Source organism: Pelophylax lessonae, assembly GCF_965119305.1.
Source record: "Pelophylax lessonae genome assembly, chromosome: 1".
Lineage (NCBI taxonomy): Eukaryota > Metazoa > Chordata > Amphibia > Anura > Ranidae > Pelophylax > Pelophylax lessonae.
In genome coordinates, this window is record NC_138768.1 from 801,986,958 (window position 1) to 802,012,348 (window position 25,391).

At 38.6% G+C, this 25,391-nt stretch overlaps 1 protein-coding gene across 1 annotated transcript; it reads right to left on the reverse strand.

The window, feature by feature from the left end:
• Nucleotides 1-17,299: 17,299 nt before the first annotated feature.
• Nucleotides 17,300-21,917, reverse strand: LOC309544329 (uncharacterized protein). The gene is made up of 2 exons (XM_082243234.1): nucleotides 21,604-21,917; nucleotides 17,300-18,181 (listed from the first exon to the last, which is right to left on the reverse strand). The coding sequence occupies exons 1-2, from the start codon at nucleotides 21,821-21,823 to the stop codon at nucleotides 17,649-17,651; spliced, it is 753 nt and encodes a 250-aa protein (XP_082099360.1). The 5' UTR covers nucleotides 21,824-21,917; the 3' UTR covers nucleotides 17,300-17,648.
• Nucleotides 21,918-25,391: the final 3,474 nt, after the last annotated feature.

Genomic DNA, 25,391 nt, shown 5'->3' on the forward strand with positions numbered 1-25,391 from the left:
GTGATACTTGGGTACTTACACTGGTTGTGTTTAAAAAAAAATGTAATGATATATTTATGATTACAGAGATGCATTCAGTCGTGTCTTTTATCTCTGCCTAGTGTCCAGCTTCAAGCATTATAGTTAGCCAAATTTGGACAACATTTAGTAACTGACAGCTTATGCATTGAATAAAGTATGTGATAAACTGATGAAGGCCTCTTGTTTTCGGCTTTCATTTGTAAAATAAACTGAGGCCCAAGCAGAATTTGCCCCTTTGCCTTTCAGGAGGTTATATGTGCAATGAAAATATTCCTGCACCACTAAGCACATGTAGAGAACATCAAAGGATGGAATCCTCTGTTCAGCAGTTTGGAAGGTTTCACAGAACGACAGTTTATTTATTAGCTGTATTCTGATTTTCCTTCCACAAGTCAGCCCAACTTGTGTGCAGAAACTCCAGAGAATGCTGCCAAGTATATGTTGTATATGTCTAGAGGCAGACCTAATGCTGCATATGGACCTTTCCTATAGAAGTTCCATGTTTTCCTTTGGAAGTTGCATGTTGTCACGATGCTATGCAATTCCAAATAAGAATATGATAGAAAAATTCAAAGGAAATTACCTTCATTAAATACTGGATATCAGAATGATTAGTAGATCCAGAGATTGAGTCAGCTGAAATGTAATGCTTATATTACCTATTCCCATAAAACTTGATCTTAGCCCCACCCCTCCAAAATCCTAAGACCTCCTGTTTGTTAGTGAGGCCACCCGTCATGCACAAGGACCACTTGTAAAGCTTGAAAGGTAGGGCCCAGCCTAACTTTATATGCAAGATTGTGATTATATTACAGATATTTATATAGCCACTTAGTAGAAAGTAAAAAGAATATCAACTGGAAAATGTCAGCTCACATATGACCCAGGAAATGGTTCAATGCATAGTACTGGCAATCTATTGCATTGCTATTTTCCTTCTTGTATGTTTTCTGTATAATAAATTTGTTTAACTCATATATCTCCTTCCTATAATCAGTCCTGTTTTCAACACCCTTTTGGCCATGATCTTCTTCCCACCTATTACCTCCTTTTCACCATGATCAAATCCTATTTTGCGTTCAACATGCAAAAACAGTTATTTATCTTACTCTCTCCCTGTTACCTCTACACGGAGGTTCTTCTATGCGTTTAGTTTCCCAATCGTGATCATCTGCAGCTTTGCTTTACATCAGCCCTGATCACTTTCCACTCTACTAACCACATGTAGCCCTACCCCTGCAAGGGCCGCCAACCTGTATCCCAGGTTCTCTTACTGCTGGTGCCACGGCAAACAGCAACTTCTACTCCACTGGCTCAGAAACAGTTTAGGAGTTGCCTTTGCAAAATTTAATTTGCAGATTAACTTGGATAGGGTTAGGGAGCTGTGGGATACTCCAAGACAGTAACAGAAACAAAGAGGACACTCTTCCTTGTAGCAGCTTCTTGGCCCAGTCCCTTTACTAGGACAAGAAGTGAACAGCACTGGGGCACCTGTAGAAATGTTTCAGGCCAGGCAAACATCATATGAACAGGATTGATGGCCAAGAAGGGCAGACAGTCCTCCTGGCTGGGAACCTGTCCTCCAGGGAAAATAACCCCTCTTCCTGTGGCTCCAAACTATTAATGCATCCTCCAACCACCATCTGGGCACACCTCCCCAGGGATTGGCTGAAGTTTCATAAATAATCAGGCTGCCCTTTGACTCCCCCACTCACTAGATTCTGGAAATCTCCAGAAAACAGGGGGAAGCATCACACCTGCACCCAGTAGAACCTAGAGAAGCCCAAAGCGTGTTAGATTTAACACAGCTCAATTCATTACAAGAGAGTCAAAGAACTAAATTTTCCTTTCCAGGCCTAGCAGCCTAGCTAGGAGGGTGATAAACACTGTACACTTTCCCTTCACCTCAACCATGGTCAGCTTCTACTTTGCCTAATCTCTCAAGGTCTGAAATTGGCTGCCACTGCTCCCTCCCATGCAACTTGTTTTGATTTCCTTTTTCTATCCTTGCTCTATGATCAGCTTCTAATCTATCTCCTTCGTGACCCTACTACAGTCCACAATCACCTCTTTCTGTCTCCTCTGTCTTATCTTCTTCCTCCATTTGGTACATGACCAATCCTTGCTCCACATCATTTAGCCTGGTACACACTAACTTTTTTTTTTCATTCAACCCAGCGGGTTTAAAGAAAAAAAAACTGAACAGCTTGGGAGGAGCCGTTGTGCTAACTATCCAATGTTAGTACAGCTATCTCCCCCACTGAGCTATTGTGTTCTGACAGGGAGACGCCCCACCAGAACAGCGGGCAGCGCTCTTAGCCATTATCTGAGAGCTCTGATCTGGTGCCGATCAGCAGACCTTTTTCAGTCATACCCCTTCACAATACCTGGTCCTTCATGAGTTCATGCTGTGCTTTCTTGCTTTCTCCTATATGCCCCTTCATCCACGGTTGCCTTTCTGACACTGTTTTCTTCCCGTCTATAAATTAATGATCATCTCCCATTTTGTCTTTTCTTCTACTTGTCCATCATCAGCTGCCAGTCCTTATATCAGCTGTCCATACTCAGCTCTCAATTTGCCTCTAGTACTCTAAGATCAACTTCCATTATGTATCCCTTATAATCGGTTCATTTGAGAAGGCACACCTGATCAATCAAATGTCTTCGACTCAGATTTTCTCTGATTGGGCAGGAAAGTGTATCAGCATGTTATTATTCAATCAGAAGCTAAAACCCATTCTATCTGAGTTAACCTGTTCATGAATATTTGCTATCATTTATTTTATGTTTTTAGGTCTACATCTGCTTTGCGACATATGTATAATAATATTAGATTCTTTTTTTAAGCGTTTAACAGTTTTTTCTTTTTTTTAATAAACATGTGGAAAAATGTCAAATTATAAACATATGTATAGGATATTAAACTGATATCAGAATATAGTATCTGTGTTATCAATAATAACATTTTGTTTTTCATTTTTTCTTTTTTTCTTAATTTAAACAACATTGCAGAAATGCAAACTGCATATGAAAAAAGTGATCACTAAACTCAGAAAAATATATTGGGCATGAGGAGGATAAATATATTCTGGCTAATTTCCCTTCTATAAAGTGAACCTAATTTCAAGCTTATGTTGGCATCAATGTAAAACAGAACTCCCTCTCTGGCAACATAATTCCTGCTTGCTCTTGTACATGCTCACTCTCACAGGAGGACACAGCTAGGCTCAATAGAAAACAGTTTTTTTTTGTGTGTAGGAAATTTGTATTATTCCTACTTTCTTTATATTTTTGTAATTCTGCAGCCAACAGTGGGCTGTAGTCAGCCTAATTGTACCCCAACATTCTCTGCCACATGTTGCTTGAGCTTGCTCCAGCAGGGTGTGCTAGCAAGGTATTATTCTGTGTTCAGGCCATTTCAATCATTGAGGCTAAAGAACCTGCTTAGGCATGCTGGGAGAACCATTACATGCAGTCAGGTCCATAAATATTGGGACATTGACACAATTCTAATATTTTTGGCTATAAACACCACCACAATGGATTTGAAATGAAACAACAAGGTGTGCTTTAACTGCAGACTTTCAGCTTTAATTTGAGGGTATTTACATCAAAATCAGGTGAATGGTGTAGGAATTACACCAGTTTGTATATGTGCCTCCCACTTTTTAAGGGACCAAAAGTAATGGGACAGATTAACTATCATAAATCAAACTTTCACTTTTTAATACTTGGTTGCAAATCCTTTGCAGTCAATTACAGCCTGAAGTCTGGAATGCATAGACATCACCAGATGCTGGGTTTCATCCCTGGTGATGCTCTGCCAGGCCTCTACCTCAATTGTCTTGAGTTCCTGCTTGTTCTTGGGGCATTTTCCCTTCAGTTTTGTCTTCAGCAAGTGAAATGCATGCTCAAACGGATTCAGGTTAGGTGATTGACTTGGCCATTGCATAACATTCCACCTCTTTCCCTTAAAAAACTCTTTGGTTGCTTTCGCAGTATGCTTCGGGTCATTGTTTATCTGCACTGTGAAGTGCCATCCAATGAGTTCTGAAGCATTTGGCTGAATATGAGCAGATCATTTTACCCGAAACACTTCAGAATTTATCCTGCTGCTTTTGTCAGCAGTCACATCATCAATAAATACAAGAAAACCAGTTCCATTGGCAGCCATACATGCCCACACCATGACACTACCACCACCATGCTTCACTGATGAGGTGATATGCTTTGGATCATGAGCAGTTCCTTTCCTTTTCCATACTCTTCTCTTCCCATCACTCTGATACAAGTTGATCTTGGTCTCATCTGCCCATAGGATGTTGTTCCAGAACTGTTAAGGCTTTTTTAGATGTTGTTTGGCAAACTCTAATCTGGCCTTCCTGTTTTTGAGGCTCACCAATGATTTACATCTTGTGGTGAACCCTCTGTATTCACTACGGTGAAGTCTTCTCTTGATTGTTGACTTTGACACACATACACCTACCTCCTGGAGAGTGTTCTTGATCTTGCCAACTGTTGTAAATGGTGTTTTCTTCACCAGGGAAATAATTTTTCGGTCATCCACCACAGCTGTTTTCCATGGTCTTCCGGGTCTTTTGGTGTTGCTGAGCTCACCAGTGCATTCTTTCTTTTTAAGGATGTTCCAAACAGTTGATTTGGCCACACCTAATGTTTTTGCCATCTCTCTGATGGTTTTTTGTTTTTGTTTTTTCAGCCTAATGATGGCTTGCTTCACTGATAGTGACAGCTCTTTGGATCTCATAATGAGAGTTGACAGCAACTGAATCCAAATGCAAATAGCACACTTGAAATGAACTCTGGACCTTTTATCTGCTCCTTGTAAATGGGATAATGAGGCAATAACACACACCTGGCCATGGAACAGCTGAGCAGCCAATTGTCCCATCACTTTTGGTCCCTTAAAAAGTGGGAGGTACATATACAAACTGTTGTAATTCCTCAAATTAAAGCTGAAAGTCTGCAGTTAAAGCACATCTTGTTTGTTTCATTTCAAATCCATTGTGGTGGTGTATAGAGCCAAAAATATTAGAATTGTGTTGATGTCCCAATATTTATGGACCTGACTGTATCTATGACTCTTTCTGTTCTGTCTCTTGCCCCTTGGGATCTTGCCCTGTGAGAATGTCAGCCTAAAAAGTCAGTCTCTGCAAAACATTTGGCCTGGTACATGGAAGGATGCAGGATCTCCCGTCTTGAGAGGAACCTCTGAAAGTGTTCGCTGCTGGATAAAAGAGTGTAAGGCCTGAAAGGAAGCTAATCTGCAACTGCTCCCCACATATGGACATGTGGTCAGTGACTGGTTGATTGGGAATTTATACACAGGAACCTTTGCATGCTGTTCTGCCTTGAAAGTTTAAATACCACTTGAATCTCAATTGGCAAGGAGCTGAGGCTCTGTAAAAGGCCAGTCAGCATAGTCTGTGATTTTAAAGGTAACAATGAGGGACTTTGAGGGAGATTTAGTCTGGATTTTGGCCTAGTTTAATGTTTAAGATTCAGTATTCTTTGGGGATATCCTAATCCAGACCTCACCTTTTCCCAAACTGATTTGTGTAGTACACCTATCTTAAAAAATTATTAAAGTTTCTTGGTTCCCATCATTTCATAACATCCATTTTATAACATCCTGGGCAAAGACCCACACCTGAAATATGGTTTCTGGGACTTAAAGGCATTGTACACTTTAAAATGTTTTAGTTGTTTTAACTAGGTAATAACTGGCTGAAGTTCAGGTGAGGTCTGATCGTCCCCACATGCCCGATGACATGACCACACTTTGCGGCTAATGACATCTCACCGCTCAGCACCACCACTTAACTTGGAAGCGCATTCATATGCAGGAACCTGTGATCAAGATACTGAGGCTACCACACTGACCCGAGGATCCCACTGAGGCTACCACACTGACCCGAGGATCCCACCGAGGCTACCACACTGACCCCAGGCTCCCACCAAGGCTACCACACTGACCCCAGGCTCCCACATCCGAACTTTCTAACTCTGGGAAACAACATCACCGGAAGGACGATCCCATAGATAGGAGAGAGTGTGGATCGAGTTTTTGTACCCACCTGTGGCTGCTCCAGGAGCTGTGAGTTATCCCCAGCGGAGAATAGCGCCACTTATTCACATATCAGACTGATGTGATTTGATGGTCACAAACACTGCCAGTGTGAGCCCAGTCAGGGCACCTTCCACACCTGGAGGCAGTGCCCCTCCATTAGCTGCACTGCACGAGTTTAGCCTCAATCCACCAGGACTTACATGTGTTCACATGCACAAACAGAAACTGCCATAGGCCAGACCAAAGAAATGTCACTTACACCGCACAGGACTGTCGATACCTACACCTGTGACTTGCATCTGCTAGATCTGGTTCATCTTAGCTGCTGCCCATGCTTTCCATGCACCATATTCGACAATTGCAGGAACTTCAGTGTATGCTGTGACATACAGTTCTCTACCCAGCTCATCCAGCCTATTTGGGGAATTAAGAAACCCAGATGTCCACTGTGAGTTGTGTGGCCGTCTAAGGGCTGACACCACGGCAGTTACCTGGGACTCCTTCAGACCCCACACACTCTGCCAACCACACTTGAGCTGGCATAGTTGGTACCACAGATTTATGTAGTATTATAGTGTGCTTGTTTTTAGATGTGGCTGTACAACCAGCCATGTCTGTTATGTATGACAAAATTGTCGCCTTTGAATTATTTTCTATTGCTTATCAATTGTGATTATAATTTGTCCACTTTTTCTACATGCTGAATAATAATGTTTTTTTCAAGGAGAAACCGCTGGCAGCCCTATTCCCTCTTCACACTTTTTGAACTACTTATAGATCTTTCCTGTTTTCTTTTGATACTGAGTTGAAGCCACCACTCCATGGATAGAGGATGCTCTGCAGTTCCTATTGGGGCAAAGTGGTTCAGCAGGTTAGATCTGAAAAGCTGGTATTACCAAATCCCCTTTCCACCCAGAAGAAAGGGAGAAGACTGTATTCATTTTTTTTAATTCAACAGAATGCCCCAAGGATTGTCAGGAGCTCCTGCAACCTTTTTACCAGCTGATGGAATGTACCATAGGAGACATGAACCTAAATTAGGCACCGGTTTATCTTGATGATATCATTGTCATCAGGAAGACTCTTGAGAAACATGAGGAGCCATGAGGAAAGGTAGAGACTCCATGAAGAAGAATTAAAAATGTTTTTGGAGAAATGTAAATTCTATCAACCCTTAGTCACCTATCTGGGGCATGTTGTCTCCAAAGAGGGAGTCGTCCCTGACCCAAAAAAAAAAAAATTTAAACTGTCACTTCCTGGCCTAGAACATATAACACCACTGAACTAAGGTCATTCTTAGGATTCTGCTCTTACTACTGAAAGTTTGCTGAAAGATTTGCTAAAATAGCCTGGCCCCTCAATAAGTTGTTAAAGAATTAGGAGGAAGACATGGACGCTAGGGATGATTGAACTTTTCAAAAGTTCGGTTCGACCAGAACACCCGAACTACCCGAAAGTTCGGCCCGGATTTCAGAACCCCATTGAAATCAATGGGACCCGAACTTCGGTAATCAAAAAACACCATTTTGAAGCCCTAAAACCCAATAAATGCACCTAAAAAGTGCCTAGGGTTCTGGATTATGCCCCAGGGACTATTAATCACACACAAAAAAGTTCTTAAAAATTGTCATTTTTGATAGAGAGCCAATTATTGAAAAAAATTAGATTTCTTTGGATTTAGTGTCTGGGGGGTCTAAAAAGTGTACCTGTGAAGTTTCAGCTCTGTAGCATGTCCAGAACCAGAAAAAAAAAAAGATTGTTTGTATTAGAATTGCAATAGAACAGGATAGTGGCTCCGCTATTTTCACACCTTGCCGGTTTTGTAGCAGGTGTTTTTTTGGGCATTTTTTGGGGGTCTTTGGAGGCAGCATAACATCAGAACTTCTGTGTAGGGGTATATATACACACACACATGTATGTATATATACACATACACATATATAGGTGTGAAAGTAGCAGAACACTATGCTTGCGCTAATGAAATAATTAACACCCATATGGCTTCTCTCCTTTCACACCTATATGTGTATGTGTATAAATACATATAAGTGTGTGTGTATATATACCCCTATACACAAGTTCAGATGTTATGCCTGCCTCCAAAGACCCCCAAAAAATGCCCAAAAAAACGCCTGCAACAACACACCTGGGCGTTTTTGTAGCAGGCGTTTTTTTTTTTGGGCAGGGTCTTTGGAGGCAGGCATAACATCTGAACTTGTGTATAGGGGTATATATACACACACACTTATATGTATTTATACACATAGACACATATAGGTGTGAAAGGAGAGAAGCCATATGCATGTTAATTATTTCATTAGCGCAAGCATAGTGTTCTGTTACTTTCACACCTATATATGTGTATGTGTATATATACATACATGTGTGTGTGTATATATACCCCTACACAGAAGTTCTGATGTTACGCCTGCCTCCAAAGACCCCCAAAAAATGCCCAAAAAAACGCCTGCAATAACACACCTGGGCGTTTTTGTAGCAGGCGGTTTTTTTGGGCATTTTTTGGGGGGGTCTTTGGAGGCAGGCATAACATCTGAACTTGTGTATAGGGGTATATATACACACACACTTATATGTATTTATACACATACACATATATAGGTGTAAAAGGAGAGAAGCCATATGCATGTTAATTATTTCATTAGCGCTTCTGTGTAGGGGTGTGTGTATATACACACACATGTATGTATATATACACATACACATATATAGGTGTGAAAGTAGCAGAACACTATGCTTGCGCTTATGAAATAATTAACACCCATATGGCTTCTCTCCTTTCACAGCTATATGTGTGTATGTGTATAAATACATATAAGTGTGTGTATATATACCCCTACACACAAGTTCAGATGTTATGCCTGCCTCCAAAGACCCCCAAAAAATGCCCTAAAAAAATGCCTGCAACAACACACCTGGGCGTTTTTGTAGCAGGCATTTTTTTTCACTTAGAGCTGCTGTTAGAAATCATGGGGCCCTGTACAGCCTGCCTGATGGGCCCCATACAAATTTGCCCTTGACCCCCCCCCGTCCCCGCCCCTGACCTAGTCCCAATGGCTACCGATGTTTTCTTAAGACCAAGAGCCCCCTGCGCTCTCCCAGCACATAAACATGGCCTGCCAAAGGACGCATATGCACAGCTTGTGGGCATTAAAGCCCAGCTTTTTGCCACTTTACATATGGATTACTGGAGTATAAAGGGGTTAAAGGAGAGTGATTAGGGGGGGCACTAAAAAAGCAGGTCAGCTACGTGTTTTTACTGACCCCCAACACCTGTGTATAGTAGTGTTTCACGCAAAAACATGTACCTGTGCCCTTAAATAGAAAAAAAAGTCCCTCCACTGCTCTTACCTCAGGATCCCCTCTGTTGACCTGATGGGGCCTATGAGAATGTAATTATACCCCCTCCAAGCAAGTAGGAAGAGGAATTCGTTTAGGAAGCCCTATTTTTTATTTGGGATAAATTAACTATAAAGCTGCCCAGGCCCCCCTGTTGAACTGATGGGGCCCAGTACAACATGGTTGGTTGTACTGCCTTATCAGCGGCCCTGTTTACACTACAGATCTCAATGGGCACAGTGCAGTAGGAGAAGTGGAGAGATGATTTTTATTAAACTTCTCGGAAAAGTTCTTTCTCTTGTCACCGAGGGAGTTAGAGAGAGAGAGCACCTCTGTCTGGATATTTACCTGGCAGCGGCAGACCATACTAGGGAAGATCCAAGCCTCAGACTGGGAATGAGACAGCGAGGCCAGGGCAGCACCACTGCCCACATCACAGCACCTGCATGGCCTCCACAGGGAGACTGGAGAGTCCACTCACCATCTGTTTGCCACCGTTGATAATCAGAGGATGTTGGGGAGAGAACAAGGGTCCCCCCATTCTGCAGCGAGAGGTCACCGCAACATCCTGGGGACTGGTGATAGGGCTATTCTCCCATTGCTGATACTGCTAGCAGACACCGAGCCACTCAGAGCAGTGAACCAAGTGTACCCAATCCATACCACACCCAAACTGCACTCTATACCGCCCTTATTCCAAACCTAGACTGCACCTATACCAACCCTGTACTGCATAATACTGAACCTTTATCACATCTGAACCACATTTACCTTGCACCTGTGCAGAGACAATATCACATCAATATTGTATCTATACTGCATTCAGGTTAACTGGGGCTGTCGTTAGATGCCCCAACTCTCCTAAAGGGCCCCAATGATAGTCGGCAGAAGAACAAATCAAAGGACTGCCCCTCCTGTAATATTTTTCTACAATCCCCCTTTGTTCCTCTGTCCCCTCTGTTACATTTTCTTTTGGACAGTGCATACCCAGTCAGTCTATAACTAGCATTGCTTCCATAAATGTGCTTTGACAGTATAGTTCCAGCACTTTACTACTGCTCAATGTTGCAAATGAGGTTGCCTCTCTGTTTATGCTGATCTGGATGCCAAGATGCTTCAGCTTGTTCAATTAAGCTTTGGCAAAAAAAAGTGGAAAATAATTGGTTTCTATGCAGAGTTACACCAGATTTTGCATTCTCCAGTTTTAGTAAATCAACCCCCAAATCTCATCTTATGCCTAGGTCCTACTGTTAATCACATTTTATGCTAAATTGTGTTATTACCATTAATTCATTTTATGTTTGCTTAGTTACCCTACCATATTTGGTAACAATACAGTATATTAAATTTGCCTTTACTACCTAGTTTGCTGCCGTTTTCTTTAACATAGCACTACTATTGGGTACTAAGTATTACTTTCATTGAATTTCTGTGCTATTGTATGTTTGTACACTCAACCTGGTGTGTCAGAGGTGCTGAGGTCCTTGAGAAGGTTGAAGCAAAGAACAGAGAACCCATTCTACCCAGCAGCTCCTATGGGGATAGCGCTACACATCTATACCATAGGCCTAACTTAAAATCAGTAATCCCCCCTTTAACAATAAGCAGGCACTCATATACTCCCCCCTCCCCCCAATGTAAATAAGTAAGGGGTACATAATACCCCTACTCATTCGAAAAATAAAAGTTATCAGTAAATATAACAGTAAAGTTTTGACAAGTACAATATTAAAAACGAAAAAAAAAAAGCCCACGATGTACTGTAGATCGATCATCAATCACATCATCCAGCAATGCAGCAATCTTAGGCTGGCCATGGATGATACAATATTCTTTCCTTCCACCATAGGTAGAATGCCTCCTGCTGCGCTATTGTATTCTGCAAGTGCGGGCGCAGGGAACATTCCTGGCCACCAGAAAACATTGGTTACTGCTAGCCCTGGCAGTAATCGCATGTAGAAAAATCAGACATGCTGGTCAATTGATCGACTTGGGTACAATCAACCTGCCCATACATGGTTTGAATCTTGGCCGGTTCAGCGGGATTCAAACTGTCCATGGTTGGCTTAGGATTAGTCTGGTATACAGGAAGGGTAACTCCAGCCACTTTGCAAAGAGAAATAATCTTCTTTCCTATGCTCCCTATACCTAAACTAGCAGTCAACCCTTGCAGTGCAGGCACAGCCCCACTGTAAAGAGTAATTTGCAAATTTCCTGGAGTTGTAACACGTTAAGTGCCGATTCACATTGGTGCAATGCAGGAACCCTGCAAATCCACTGCGGGTTCCCTCACTGCACCCGACTCACAGGCAGTTCACACTGCCATATGCAAACTTCTGGGAGTGTTAATACAAAGTTAATGACAACCACAGATTAGTTCGCATATCGCAGTGCGAACTGTCAATTTGGTCAGGAATCGGATCACATAGGTGATCCGATTCCGGTGCGGACCAAAAAAAGGGTCCTGCGCGACTTTGGTCCGATTGCGATGCAAATTCAGCCATACAATCTGTATGGCTGAATTTGCATTGCACAGACATCGCATGTGATTTGCACAGCAGTACAGTGCAAATCACATGCGATGTCTGACATCGCTATAGTGTTACCCGACACTAAAACCGATTAAAATCACTACTATAACAACAAAAATTATCACTACTACAATAAAACTGCATGTTAGCATCAGTGATAATAAAAACAAAATAATAAAACACTAATAACAAATAATAATAATAATAAAAAATATAATGTTATATTGTAACAATGTATAGTAGTTGTTATGATAATATTAATAATAATAATAATTATTATTATCATCAGTAATATTATTTTTATTGTCTTGTGGTTGTTGTTATTGTCTTGATATTATGCACTGTTGTTAATTGTTATTGAATAAAAAAGTATTAATAATTATAAGGAAGAAGAAGAAGATCGCTATTACTATAAAATCTAATAACATAATAATGTTATAAGTGTTTGTTGTTATTGTCTTGATAATATGCACTGTTGTTAATTATTATTAAATTAACGATTTTTAAAAATAAGAAGAAGAAGAAGATTACTATTACTATAAAAGCTAATAACATAATAATGCCAGCATCATAAAGTACAAAAGCAATAAAAAACAACAAAAATAAAACTAAATAGTAAACATTTGTATTTCTAAGATTGTTGATGGAGGAAATCCTCAGCACTCTTCCTTTCAACATTCTTTCAGCAGTCCCTCTTGACCTGAGAACCTCCTTTTGCCTGTCTAGCCTGAGGAAGAAAGAATTGTTTTCCTCGCTTGTCTGCTGATCCAATTAAGAATGGAGACAATTACTTCTAATAATGTGCTAATTTTGTTTTCACAAAAGCAAGAGGGCTGAGGTGCTACCATCACTCAGCACAGGGAAGAGGACTCTTGTCTGCCAGTAGAAGCCTTTCTTCATAGAAGTCTGGGGAGAAGGGAAGAAAGTCAGGATCACTTTTCTAAGTTATTCGTCCACTTTGTTCTGTGATTCCGGGAATTTCTGGAAATGGACACAAACCACTAGAACAGCACCCAGCTAAACTCACATTACTGTCTACAGTCTCCCCAGCACAGACTCCCTGACTGCGGTCCACATACCTTTTACATGGCCAGATAATGTATGGCCAACAACTTAAGGGGATCGATTAATGTAGATTTACTTGTGCATTATCAACATGTCTTTACTCTTGTAATTAACGTTGGCATTAATGACAGTAGAACTTTTTTGTATCCTTTTTTGCCTATTTTTTTATTTTCATTATAAAAATATGATTATTTGTATACTAATTTTCGTTACCTTTCCATGTATTTAGAGAGTTATCTTTTTAGCTCCTCTATATCTTTTAACCGAGCTATACTTTTTACGTAAAAGCATTATTGATATATATATATATATATATATATATATATATATATATATATATATATATATATACATATTCAATTTATAGTTAGATGGATAATTGCTGGATTAATATATATGCTCACGCTTTCAATGTGTAAAACATGTAATAGGGAGGTATCTTTTAACCAAACTATATTTTTACATTAAACTTTTACATATATATATGTGTATATGTATATATATATATATATATATATATATATATATATATATATATATATGTATATATATATATATATATATATATATATATATATATATATATGTATATATATATATTACATATTTATACACACACCTTTTTAAAGTATTTTTAGGTAGGAATAAGTAATGTAATGAAACTGTATATAATATGCCCTCTGTGGCTAGTTAATGCATAAAATATATATTTTATACTATATTTATATATCTATTATATATTCATTTATATATATATATATATATATATATATATATATATATATATATTGTATAAAAATGATATTTTATGCATAAATTATATATTATACCCAGCTCGATAATTTGAAGAAACGTATTTTATTTAAAACGTCAAAGAGAAGTATGAATTCCGAATTCGGGTGATCGTTTGTATATGCATTTTTTTTCTGTCTATAAAAAGACAGAAGGGGGATTTTGTGAGCCGCATACAATAATATATTGCATAAAAGCAGCAAATGTAAATGAATATCGCAGATTGAGGAATTTCTGGGTTCTTTCTACACATTACTGCCATAAAAATAAAAATCATGTATAGATGATGTGATGATAGGAAGGAGAATTCTGTACAGAGCCGAGTATATATGAGGAGAGGGACTGGTACCGGCTCACTGTATGATCAGATCTGACTACAAAAGAGGGGCCACTTCAGCTCAAGCGATCTGTAAAAATCCCCCAATGATTATGTCATGGCTGAATTAAATACAGAAGTTCACACAAGTTGTATGCTCTTACAGGAACATGTAAGTACGAGCGAGAAAAAAAAACACAAGCAGAGGACAATAGATTGAGGAGAAGGTTTGATGAATTGCATGCACCTGCCTGTAGTGAAGGTGTGACATCTCAGTAATTAGCTAACACATTCCCCTGTCCAAGTAAATTAACGCACGATAGTCAGTAGACTGAGAACAGTAGAGAATGTAAACCTATAGAATATGTACATTACCAGAGTGATATGAGAGTGTGCATTGTACTGTGGTGTGGGAAAGAGAACAGGATATCTCTGTCTCTGTATAATATATATATATATATATATATATATATATATATATATATATATATATATATATATATATATATATATATATACAGAGAGAGAGTGTGAGAGAGAGATCCACAATATCTATCTATCTATCTATCTATCTATCTATCTATCTATCTATCTATCTATCTATCTATATAGTTTTCTAATGGTATCTATTTTTAGCTCAATAGTTTTCTCCATCTATATCTATCTATCTATCTATCTATCTATCTATCTATCTATCTATCTATCTATCTATCTATCTATCTATCTATCTATCTATCTATCTATCTATCTATCTATCTATCATCAGTGTATATCTATTTCTCTAGCAATCTATTTTATATTTAATCTATTTTTTATATCCTTGCTATCGATCCCTTACTGTTTTTTTTATTTCTATTCATCGAGTTCTATCTATCTATCTATCTATCTATCTATCTATCTATCTATCTATCTATCTATCTATCTATCTATCTATCTATCTATCTATCTATCTATCTATCTATCTATCTATCTATCTATCTGTTTATATCTTTCTTTCCATCCATCTATCTTTATTTATGTACATCAGTTTATATATAGCGTTCTATCCATCCAGGTTTATCTATCTATCTATCTATCTATCTATCTATCTATCTATCTATCTATCTATCTATCTATCTATCTATCTATCTATCTATCTATCTATCTATCTATCTATCTATCTATCTATCTATCTATCTATCTATCTATCTATCTATCTATCTGTTTATATCTTTCTTTCCATCCATCTATCTTTATTTATCTACATCAGTTTATATATATCTTTCTATCCATCCAGGTTTATCTATCTATCTATCTATCTATCTATCTATCTATCTATCTATCTATCTATCTATCTATCTATCTATCTATCTATCTATCTATCTATCTATCTATCTATCTATCTATCTATCTATCTATCTATCTTCATTTTTATCTCTCTTTTTAATCTGTCTTAGTTTTGTCCTATAACTTCTAATATATGTCATATAATGTACATATTTCTTTCTTTCTCACTCTATATTGCACAATGTGTGTGTATTCTATTTAATGTATATCAAGGCAATTCTGTTATGTGTTGTAATAGAAGTATTTGTGATTTTAGGTTAATTGTGTTTATTGCATTTTATATACTATGGCTCTACCTGATTTGTATGTGGAAAATAAAGTGTAAAAGAATATGTGCATTGTACTCAGGAGGAGTCTGTACCGTACAGGGGATTTCAGGCAATGATTTCCCCTCTCAGTGCTAATTATGAAGAGGAGCCGCAGTGCATTGCTCCAGAGATATCACTGACTTATCTGAAGTTAGCATCCGACCTTTCCATCTTAGCACTGGAGACAGATGTCAATTAAATATGTATAATTGTCTGAGTGGCTGCATATTTACCATAAGAACCTTTACAGATATGTAGATATATATATATATATATATATATATATATATATATATATTTTTTTTTTTTTTTTTTTTTTTTTTTTTTTTTTTACTGTGATGAAAGTATTTTCTATATTTTTACGATATCAGCAAGGTAACAACAAATAGATTGCTGTTGAGGTGGCGAAGTTCACATGATCAAGCCTTCCATTCAATCGTGTTAAGCTCTTATGATTTTCCTTAAATCTGGTCAGTTATAAATCGGTTGCATTTTCAGAAATTGATGGAGTTAATTTAATAAAGGCAAATAGTCTGTTTAGTATTCAAGGTAATTTTGACTTTGTGAATGAAGTGAAGCTCTTCTGACTTTCATTATCCAATCATGTGCAAGAATAGAATACTGTTTATTTTTCCTTGATTTTAGAAAAAATACTATTTATTCATTTTTAAATTTCACTACATTCACTAAGCTACTTCCTTCCCAAAGTAGCCTATTTGCCTTTAGTAAATCAACTGATGTGTCTCTTGGACTCTGATTTCATTAATAAACTCTTGCAAACTAATATTTTAACTATACTTAAATGTATGTCCATAGTTTATGTATACAGACTTCCAGAGAAGTCAAATGAATATTTTATTTCATTGTATCCAATAAAAAAAAAGAGTATTTTAATTTACAGACAATAAAAAAACTGCATGTGCTTCAGTGCTTCTTTAAGGCCCCCTTTCTCTTTCTCACTGGTGGTACCCCAGGGATTGTAAGTCTTTGGTTATTCATAACTAACAGAAGAAGCTTATACATTGCATAGAAGAGAAGACGATTCCTGTATCAGTCAGATCCTTTCATTTTCAAATGTACATTAGAAATAGTGAGAGCTGAAATCTGATTGGCTCTGGCCAACGCCCTTCTCCTCTTCCCCCTGCTTGTGTGGCATTTCCCCTGTTAGTGATGAGCACATGTTAATAAATTAACTAATCGAATGAATTTAAAAACCACCACAGCAATCAATTCTCTACACTGTTGTTCATCTAGTAAAAGGAAAAAAAAAATGTTAATACTGTAATGGATTGTTAACCCAAACTCTTTCACATATCAAGTCACAAAGCTGACACACCAGGATAAGAATACTAAAAATAATAATAAAAATGTTAAATTAAAAAAACTTTTTTTTTTTTAAAGTTACTTTTTTAGCCAATGAATTAAAAATATAACACATTGTAAATGCAGATTATTATCCCCTGAGCTTTGTGAATTGAACCTGTTAATGAATGATATAGAAGTAAAGAAGCACTGTATAAGGGGCAAGAAATTGCACATATACAGGAACATGAATCCCTTTTGTAAAGTATCTTGCATAGGACGAATTAAATTAGATAAATGGTGTGGGTTCAAGTTTTTTTTTTTTTTTTTCTTAAAAAGGTACAAAAATAAGTGTACATGCTGTAGGCAGATAATAGTAAGATATAATAATAATTATTAAAAAATAAATCCTCCCCTTCCCTTACAGTGATAGGTCAGAAACACAAACTGACAAATTATTAATTCCTCGTAGTGGCTTTGTGATATGGAAGAAGAAGAAGAAGAAGATCGCCTTGCGACAGTTTGTAGCAATGTGCGCCATATTATACGTCCCCATCAGTAAGGCTGTAGTATTTGCCGGGATTGGGGAAGCACAGGTAGGGAATGGTGCTCCCAGGGTAGATGACAGGGAAGGGCATTGGCAGGACGCACCTATTCAAGAAAGAATTGTCTTTGTAGAGGACTGAGAGATCCCCAGCACTTTCCCCTGATCCGGGACCCTCCAGTTCTGCTGACATCTGTCTTTTCAGCTTGTTCCTTCTGTTCTGGAACCAGATTTTCACCTGGGTCTCAGTCAATTGCAAGGAGTTCGCTAAACAGGCTCGCTCGGCGCTGCTGAGATAGCGCTTCATGTCGAAGGTGGACTCCAGCTGGAAGATCTGGCTCTTGGAGAAGATGGTCCGGGTCTTCTTCTTGGCCAGGAGCTTGCTTTTCTTACCGAGCTGATCGGGCGACGGTGAGGGCCCATCCACCAAGCTGTCAGCGAGGTCTGCCCTGTAAGGTAAGTCTCTGTGCTTTGAGGACTGCTCAGTGCAGTAGTTAAGGCTTTGGGTGGAGGTCAGGAGGCATCTGGTGTCTGCAAATAAAAATCCCCAAAAAACATAAATAAATAAAGGTCATGTAAACTGTAATAACTTTTTCTTATTCCCTCCCTTGATTCGCTAAATATATATATATATATATATATATATATATATATATATATATATATATATATATATATATATATATATATATATATTTTTTTTTTTATATATATTTTTATTTATTTATTTATTTTTTTTATATATCTGTACAAATAACTAACTGTTCACCCAGCCAGAAATCTTGTGAGCTGACAATTATAATTTTCTAAAATTATAAAATAGAAATAACTGCATCTAAATAGTAATTGGATCTCAAAAAATGTCCCTGCAGCTGCCAAAAAAGATGTACCCCTATAAAACACCCCCACTTTAAGGTCCTATAAAACACCCCAATTTACACTGTTAATTATAATTTTCTGCACTCCCTGCCTCTGAACTGTTATCAATTAGCACTTCTATATTAAAACACTTTCCACTGGTATGGTGAAGAGAGGGAGGTATTATGTAGTCCTGATACAATGACAACTTCCTGTCCTAAGGTGACAATGCTGCTCAGTAGGGTTGTCATCTTAGAACAGGAAGTGAGTTCATGGCAAGAATGCCAGGTTAAAAAAGAAAACTAATTCAGCCACCACATCTAAAATTGGTAAGCTGCAACACTATCAATTTTGAGGTTTAGATACATTTTAAATCATGTGAATGAAAGATGGGACGATGGGGGTCTCACTGGTGATGCAGATTTGATTAGCACTAAAAACATTTTATTTGGGGCTAATATTTCTACACTATTATCTATAGAATGTACTTTTATGGAATTCTGCAGATGACTTCCCCAGCTCTTCAGATACCATTTTGAAGATCACCTGCTTCTATAAACTGCAACTCCAACTAAACTTTCCGCACTAGGATAAAGGATCATCATCACCAAGAATGATATATCGTATGATATGAAATGATATGATATGATATACATGTCCTGAAAACTGTTATTAGATGTATCGATAGTATCTTCTAGATTTATTGACATTTTCTCTACATTTGGGTGTAGGCCAAGCTAGCCAATAATAGTGACAGGAAGGGGAAAAGAAAGGGGGGGGGGGGAGGATTTATTTTATTTATTTGTGTTTGTTTGTTTGTTTATTTTGAAAGATGCAACCATTTGAATTGTTGCAAGCAAGTTTTGTCTCAAACACTGTCACTTTTTCTGGACAGCTTGACCTGCATGCAAAATGTAAAGGAGGGCATGTAAAAGAGAAAAAAGGTGTTCATATAATAAATACTGTATAATATATATATATATATATTTTTTTTTTTTTTTTTTTTTAATTTCCTTTATACTGGTCCTGTAAAACCGTCATAGATCGTTGAAACAGCATTAAAAAGTTTCAAGCAGACACAACTTATTTTACCTTATTAAAATATTGGAATTAAAAAAAACTATACATGCACAGTATCAGCTGCATCATTTCAATGAACACTTTGGATATAACATTCTCTAAGGATTTGTGGACCCCTTTTCATGATCATTTTGGAACACAGACCAGTATATAGGATCAGGATTAATTGCCTATAGGATAATCACAGTTACCGTTCATCCATAAACACATATCGGTTATTGGGGTCCCAGCCTATTAATGAAAACCTCTCTGTGGTGACCTGAGGCTTCGTGAGCTCAGCCTGCTTCAGCTAAGACTTGTAGTTCCCCAGCAGCTGTAGGACCTCAGGCTAGTATAATCCTGGATTAGTGTAGAGTGTGGGAGTCCCCCATATGGTCATTAGTATATATATGGTCCTAGATTCCGGGGTCCCAGCTGTACTGATTCCCAGCCGTCATATGTTCTGTCCTGGGGACACCAACTTTAACCCAATAGCTGCCGGGGAGCTTATCTTATACCATTGCATTATCAGGAAATTAAATCTCAGATCTATCTATATCTATCTATCTATCTATCTATCTATCTATCTATCTATCTATCTATCTATCTATCTATCTATATATCTATCTATCTATCTATCTATCTATCTATCTATCTATCTATCTATCTGTCTGTCTGTCTGTCTGTCTATATATATATATATATATATATATATATATATATATATATATATATTTATTTTTATTTTTTTATTTAAAGGTGGAGAGCATCAACAGGTAAATATAGTAATCTATCCAGGTAACCAGGCATGTCCCAAAGAACACCAAAATAAATAAAGGGGGTATGGATGCCTTAAGTATACATTAATATAAACTATAAATTATGCTGTCTGTAAAATATTTACAGTTTGTATTCGTTATCCCCTTGAAATATATATATATATATTTGAAACATTTTTATGTAGACATTTATATATGTGATATGTTTGTGCATGTGTGCTTTAAATTGTTACTTATAGGATATTATAGAGTTTCTTCAGTATTAAAATAACTACATTTATATCTTGCTACAAAATAAGCATTGCATTGAATAATTAGAGGTATCATGACTTGTATATAGTATAATATAAGACTAAAGAATTACAATAGTAACATACATATCTTGCTAAATAAAAATTAACACTGTATATATATATATATATATATATATATATATATATATATATATATATATATATATATATATAGCATAATACAGTAAGATTATTACAACATTACATATATACCATGCTGATAAAAAAATGAACACCACTTGCATCGAATTCATGGATGAGCCATGTAAATAGCTTGCATATAATAAATAGTAAGAGCATTGGATAGGTGTAAGTGTGTATATATATATATATATATATATATATATATATATATATATATATATATATATACTTGTAAATTAGTGAACACTGTCAGTGAATGAACAGAAGAAGAGTTATAGTTATAATAATATAAGAAGAGTATTCAAAGCATTGGATAGGTGTGTGTGTAAGTAAGTGAACACAGTCTGTAGTGAATAACCAGACTAATGATAGTGTGATATAAATAACTTTTATATAATTTAAAAAGAGTATCTAAAGCATTGGATAGGTGTATAGGTGTGTGTGTGTGTCTGTGTATGTATATGTATATATATATATATATGTTTAAATATATACAGTAAATGAGCACTGTATGCAGTGAATTAACAGATGAGTGATCGTGTGATATAAGTAACTGCATATATGCATATTAGCTTATGACAACATATATTAGAAGAATACTATGAAATATATGAAATGCCTGTAGCGATGCATTATATTAGCACCCAAATATTATAATATTACAATGACCGTAGACATTATATAGTACAATTGGCCATATAATGCATGCAGAGATGGGTGACAGCCATGTATATACAAGACATAGCTGATGATTGCTCCCATCCAGTGTGCGCTAATTGATGGGAATGTGTTGTATGAGTGTCTGCTCCTCTCTCTGTACCTTGTGCGGTCAGTAAGGGGCTCTTCTTGTCCTCTGTGGCCCTCCGCTCCTCATCTGGCTCCGCTGAGTGCTTGCACAGCTCTCTGCTGTCATCTATGGTCCTCTCTATGAAGTCCCTCTGTATTTTGCTGCTGTCGGATCTCCTGGAGTTTAGTTTCAGGATGCTGTCGATGGTGAAGTTTAAGGAGAGGGGTTTGCAGGCATCTTGGCTTTTACTCATGGTGGGTGAGGCTGGGTTGTGCTCAGGAAGGGGTGAGGGTCCTAGAGGGTGCCGAGCCGCGGCACAGGGAGCTGCATCGCCCGCACAGCTCTATGGACTATAGCAGAGCATGTAGAGTCCCAGGCAGACAACAGACAGGAAGGCAGCACAGCCAGCTCTCCCATTACATGACACAGAGTGGAGGAGGGGCATACACTGCACTCTCTGCACTGACACTGCACAGCACACTGAAGGATTATTTGGGGTGAAAGGAAAGAGGACACAGACACCAATGTGAGAAAAGCACGTATTATCCGCTTTATATTCAGCCAAAAGCTCTTCTGATTGTTTAATAAGCTTTTAAGTGGTCAGATGTAGAATCATTAATGTGACACACTTGGGTTGCTTTACTAAAGGAGTAGAGCATGTGTGCAAATTGCAAGGGAATTTTCGCTTAGTTTGGGGAATGTTGTCAAAATTTACTTTGTAAAGAATACCCAACCATGCAAGAAAAACAATAAAAAAAATTTGCTTGCACATGATTGGATAATAGAAGTGAGCACAGCTTCGCCTCCTTCACTTATAATCTGGCTATACAGGTAGGGCCAGATTTAGACCTTGGGGGGCCTGGGGCTTTTTAGTTTGGGGAAAGGGGGGGCTCATACACAGAGTTTATTCACAGCAGGCTTTCTCAATCTTTTCAACACATAGGAACCCTTGAAATAACTTTCCGGTCTCAGGGAATCCCTTTTAACAATTATTTTATGTACAACTCTCTGCCAATCCCTACATTGGCTCCCGATTGCCCAGCAAATTAAATTCAAATACTAACCACAACATACAAAGTTATTCACAACTCTGCCCTGGGCTACATTACCAATCTTGTCTCCAAATATCACCCAAACCGTCCTCTCCGCTCCTCTCAAGACCTCCTACTCTCAAGCTCCCTTGTCTCCTCCTCCCATGCTCGTCTCCAGGATTTCTCCAGGGCCTCTCCCATCCTCTGGAACGCTCTACCTCAACCTGTACAGCTATCCCCTACTCTAGCTGCTTTCAGGCGATCCCTGAAAACTCATCTCTTCAGGGAAGCCTATCACTAATCTTCCATCAGCTCATTCCCTACTATTACAACCTCTTGTAACACCTGCCCCACCCAATTAGATTGCAAGCTCTTCTGAGCAGGGCCCACTTAAGTTGGGTACACACTAGTAGAAAATCTGCCGAAAATTCCCGTCCGAGGTAAAATCGTACGATTTTCGGCTAGTGTGTACACAACTTTCAGCAGCCAATGCCGACATTTCAACCAAAAAAAACGGAGGGACAAACACCAAAATTTTTATCGTTCGTCCCCAGACGACCAATTTTCGTTTAATGTGTATACAGTACATCCGTGAAAAATCGAATACGAAAGACCGCGCGTGATCTGAAGTTGCTGACAACCCGGAAGTCTAGGAACAAATGTCCCAAAAAAAAAAAAATCGGACGAGAAATTTCGTGAACATTTATGCACTGTCAACTAAAAACGGTTATGAACGCTAAGCAAGAGAGAGAAAAATCGGAGGATATTTCGTCCGATTTCTGTCAAGTGTGTACGGGCCTTTAATCCTCTTGTATTTTATTGTATTGTAACTGTATTGTCTCCCTTTTATTTTGTAAAGCGCTGCGTAAACTGCTGGCGCTATATAAATCCTGAAGAATAATAATAATAACTCATGATACATTAGTGTGAGGGCAGACTGTTCCTTACACACAGTGCTGGGAACAGATCATCACGTGCCCAGAGCAAAGATGTCAAATTGCCCCTCCCCCCTCCATTATGTGTGAGCTTATGAGAAGTAGGGGGAGAGAGAGCGCAGTCCGCATCTCCTCCCGACTCTCTCCTCCTCACTTTGCCACTTCAAGCGCAGGGCTGACAGAAGAAGTGATGTCACTGTCACTAATCCTATCGGCCTTATAGAAGAAGGAACTTGTGCCGCTCCCATCCCTAATACACCCTGCGCCCAGGGCAGCCGCCCTTTCTGCCCACCTGGTCCTCCTTACACATGTGGCCATTGGGAAGAGTTACCCCTTACAGATAGCTAAAAAGATCAATGGTGTCAGTGGAAACTTGTTTAAGAGGCAGAAATTGGTCATTGTTTAGGGAACCCCTAGCAACCTCTCAGTGACAGTCACACATTTTTAAAATGTATGACACAATGTAATTCTGAGGTCATGCATGCTCACACACACACACAGTCATAGCAATCTATGTGAGGTCCGCTTGAACTGACTGCCAAAGTTCATTTTTGAAAATGATATAATATACCAGTCCAGAAGAAAAACTTTTACAGATGATGGCCGGAAAAATATAATTCCCAAAATACATTCAACAAAAGAAATTGATTTTTTATTAATACATATTTTATTTTATTTTTTTCATTATTTTGTATAATTTTTTATATTGTTTTTTATTATTTTTGTATAGAAAAGGGACTCCTTCTGACAGGGGGCCCAGGGCAGTTGCCCCTTTTGGCCCCTAAATCCAGCATGGTATATACAGATAGTCTGAACAAAAAAAAATCAAATCAATTCCTCCATACAGGTTGGATAGCTCTGATCAAATCAAATCTCCTGCTGCAGCTATTGTATTTTAGCAGCTGTCAAATACCTGGATAGTGCCTGCTTCTGATTGGATGGGGAAATTCCCTTTCAAACTGACAATTTGCTTTAGTAAATCAATGACACTGGCTTAAAGCTGAAGTTTAGGTATGCCAATTTGTATAATTACATTGGTCCAGCTTGGATGTAAGCACATATGTGCAATACCTGTGGGAGCCTCTAGAACAGGGGTGTCAAACTCAATTTCATCGCGGGCCACATCAGCATTATGGTTGCCCTCAAAGGGCCGGTTATATCTGTAAGGTTAGATGTCCAGAGCCCCCCACGGCCCCCTTACACCCTTACATAAGATGTCACGAGCCACCCCCCCACCATCATAAGTCAAAAGTCACCCACCCTTCCTTACACCACAATGCACCCCCTTACCTTGTGCTACTGCCAGGAAGAAGATGCAGGTGGATCTGGAGAAAAGAAATTGCAATGTCTGGAAGAGGACCAGAGGAAGGCTGGAGTCAGCCTACAGAGTCTGCTGAATGCTGAGACCAGGGGAGGCAGAGATAAGCTGGTGTTGCGGCTGCACAGAGAGGCGCAGGATCTGTAGGAGGAGTTCTGCCCTCCTCTCTGCTGCAGACTGCTGAGAAGGCGGGGGGGGGATGGGCAAAGACAAGCCTTTCTGCAGCATCACAGAGAAGCACAGGATCTGGCAAAGGAGTTCTGTCCTTTCTGCTGCCAACTACTGAGAAAAGGTGGGGGCAGAGACAAGGAGGGGGGGGGCTGCAACTGCAGGAGAGGTGCGAGGGCCACATAAAATGGCCTGGGGGGCCGCATTCGGCCCGCGGGCCTTGTGTTTGACACCTGTGCTCTAGAAGATGTTAATCACTGTAGTAGGCAGGGCTACTACAGGGATTTCTGCTAGCTTCTAAGTTCTGTGCTGAGCTGCTGCTCTGTCATGCCCCACGCTCCTCCCATGCCACACTGATTCTGTCCAATT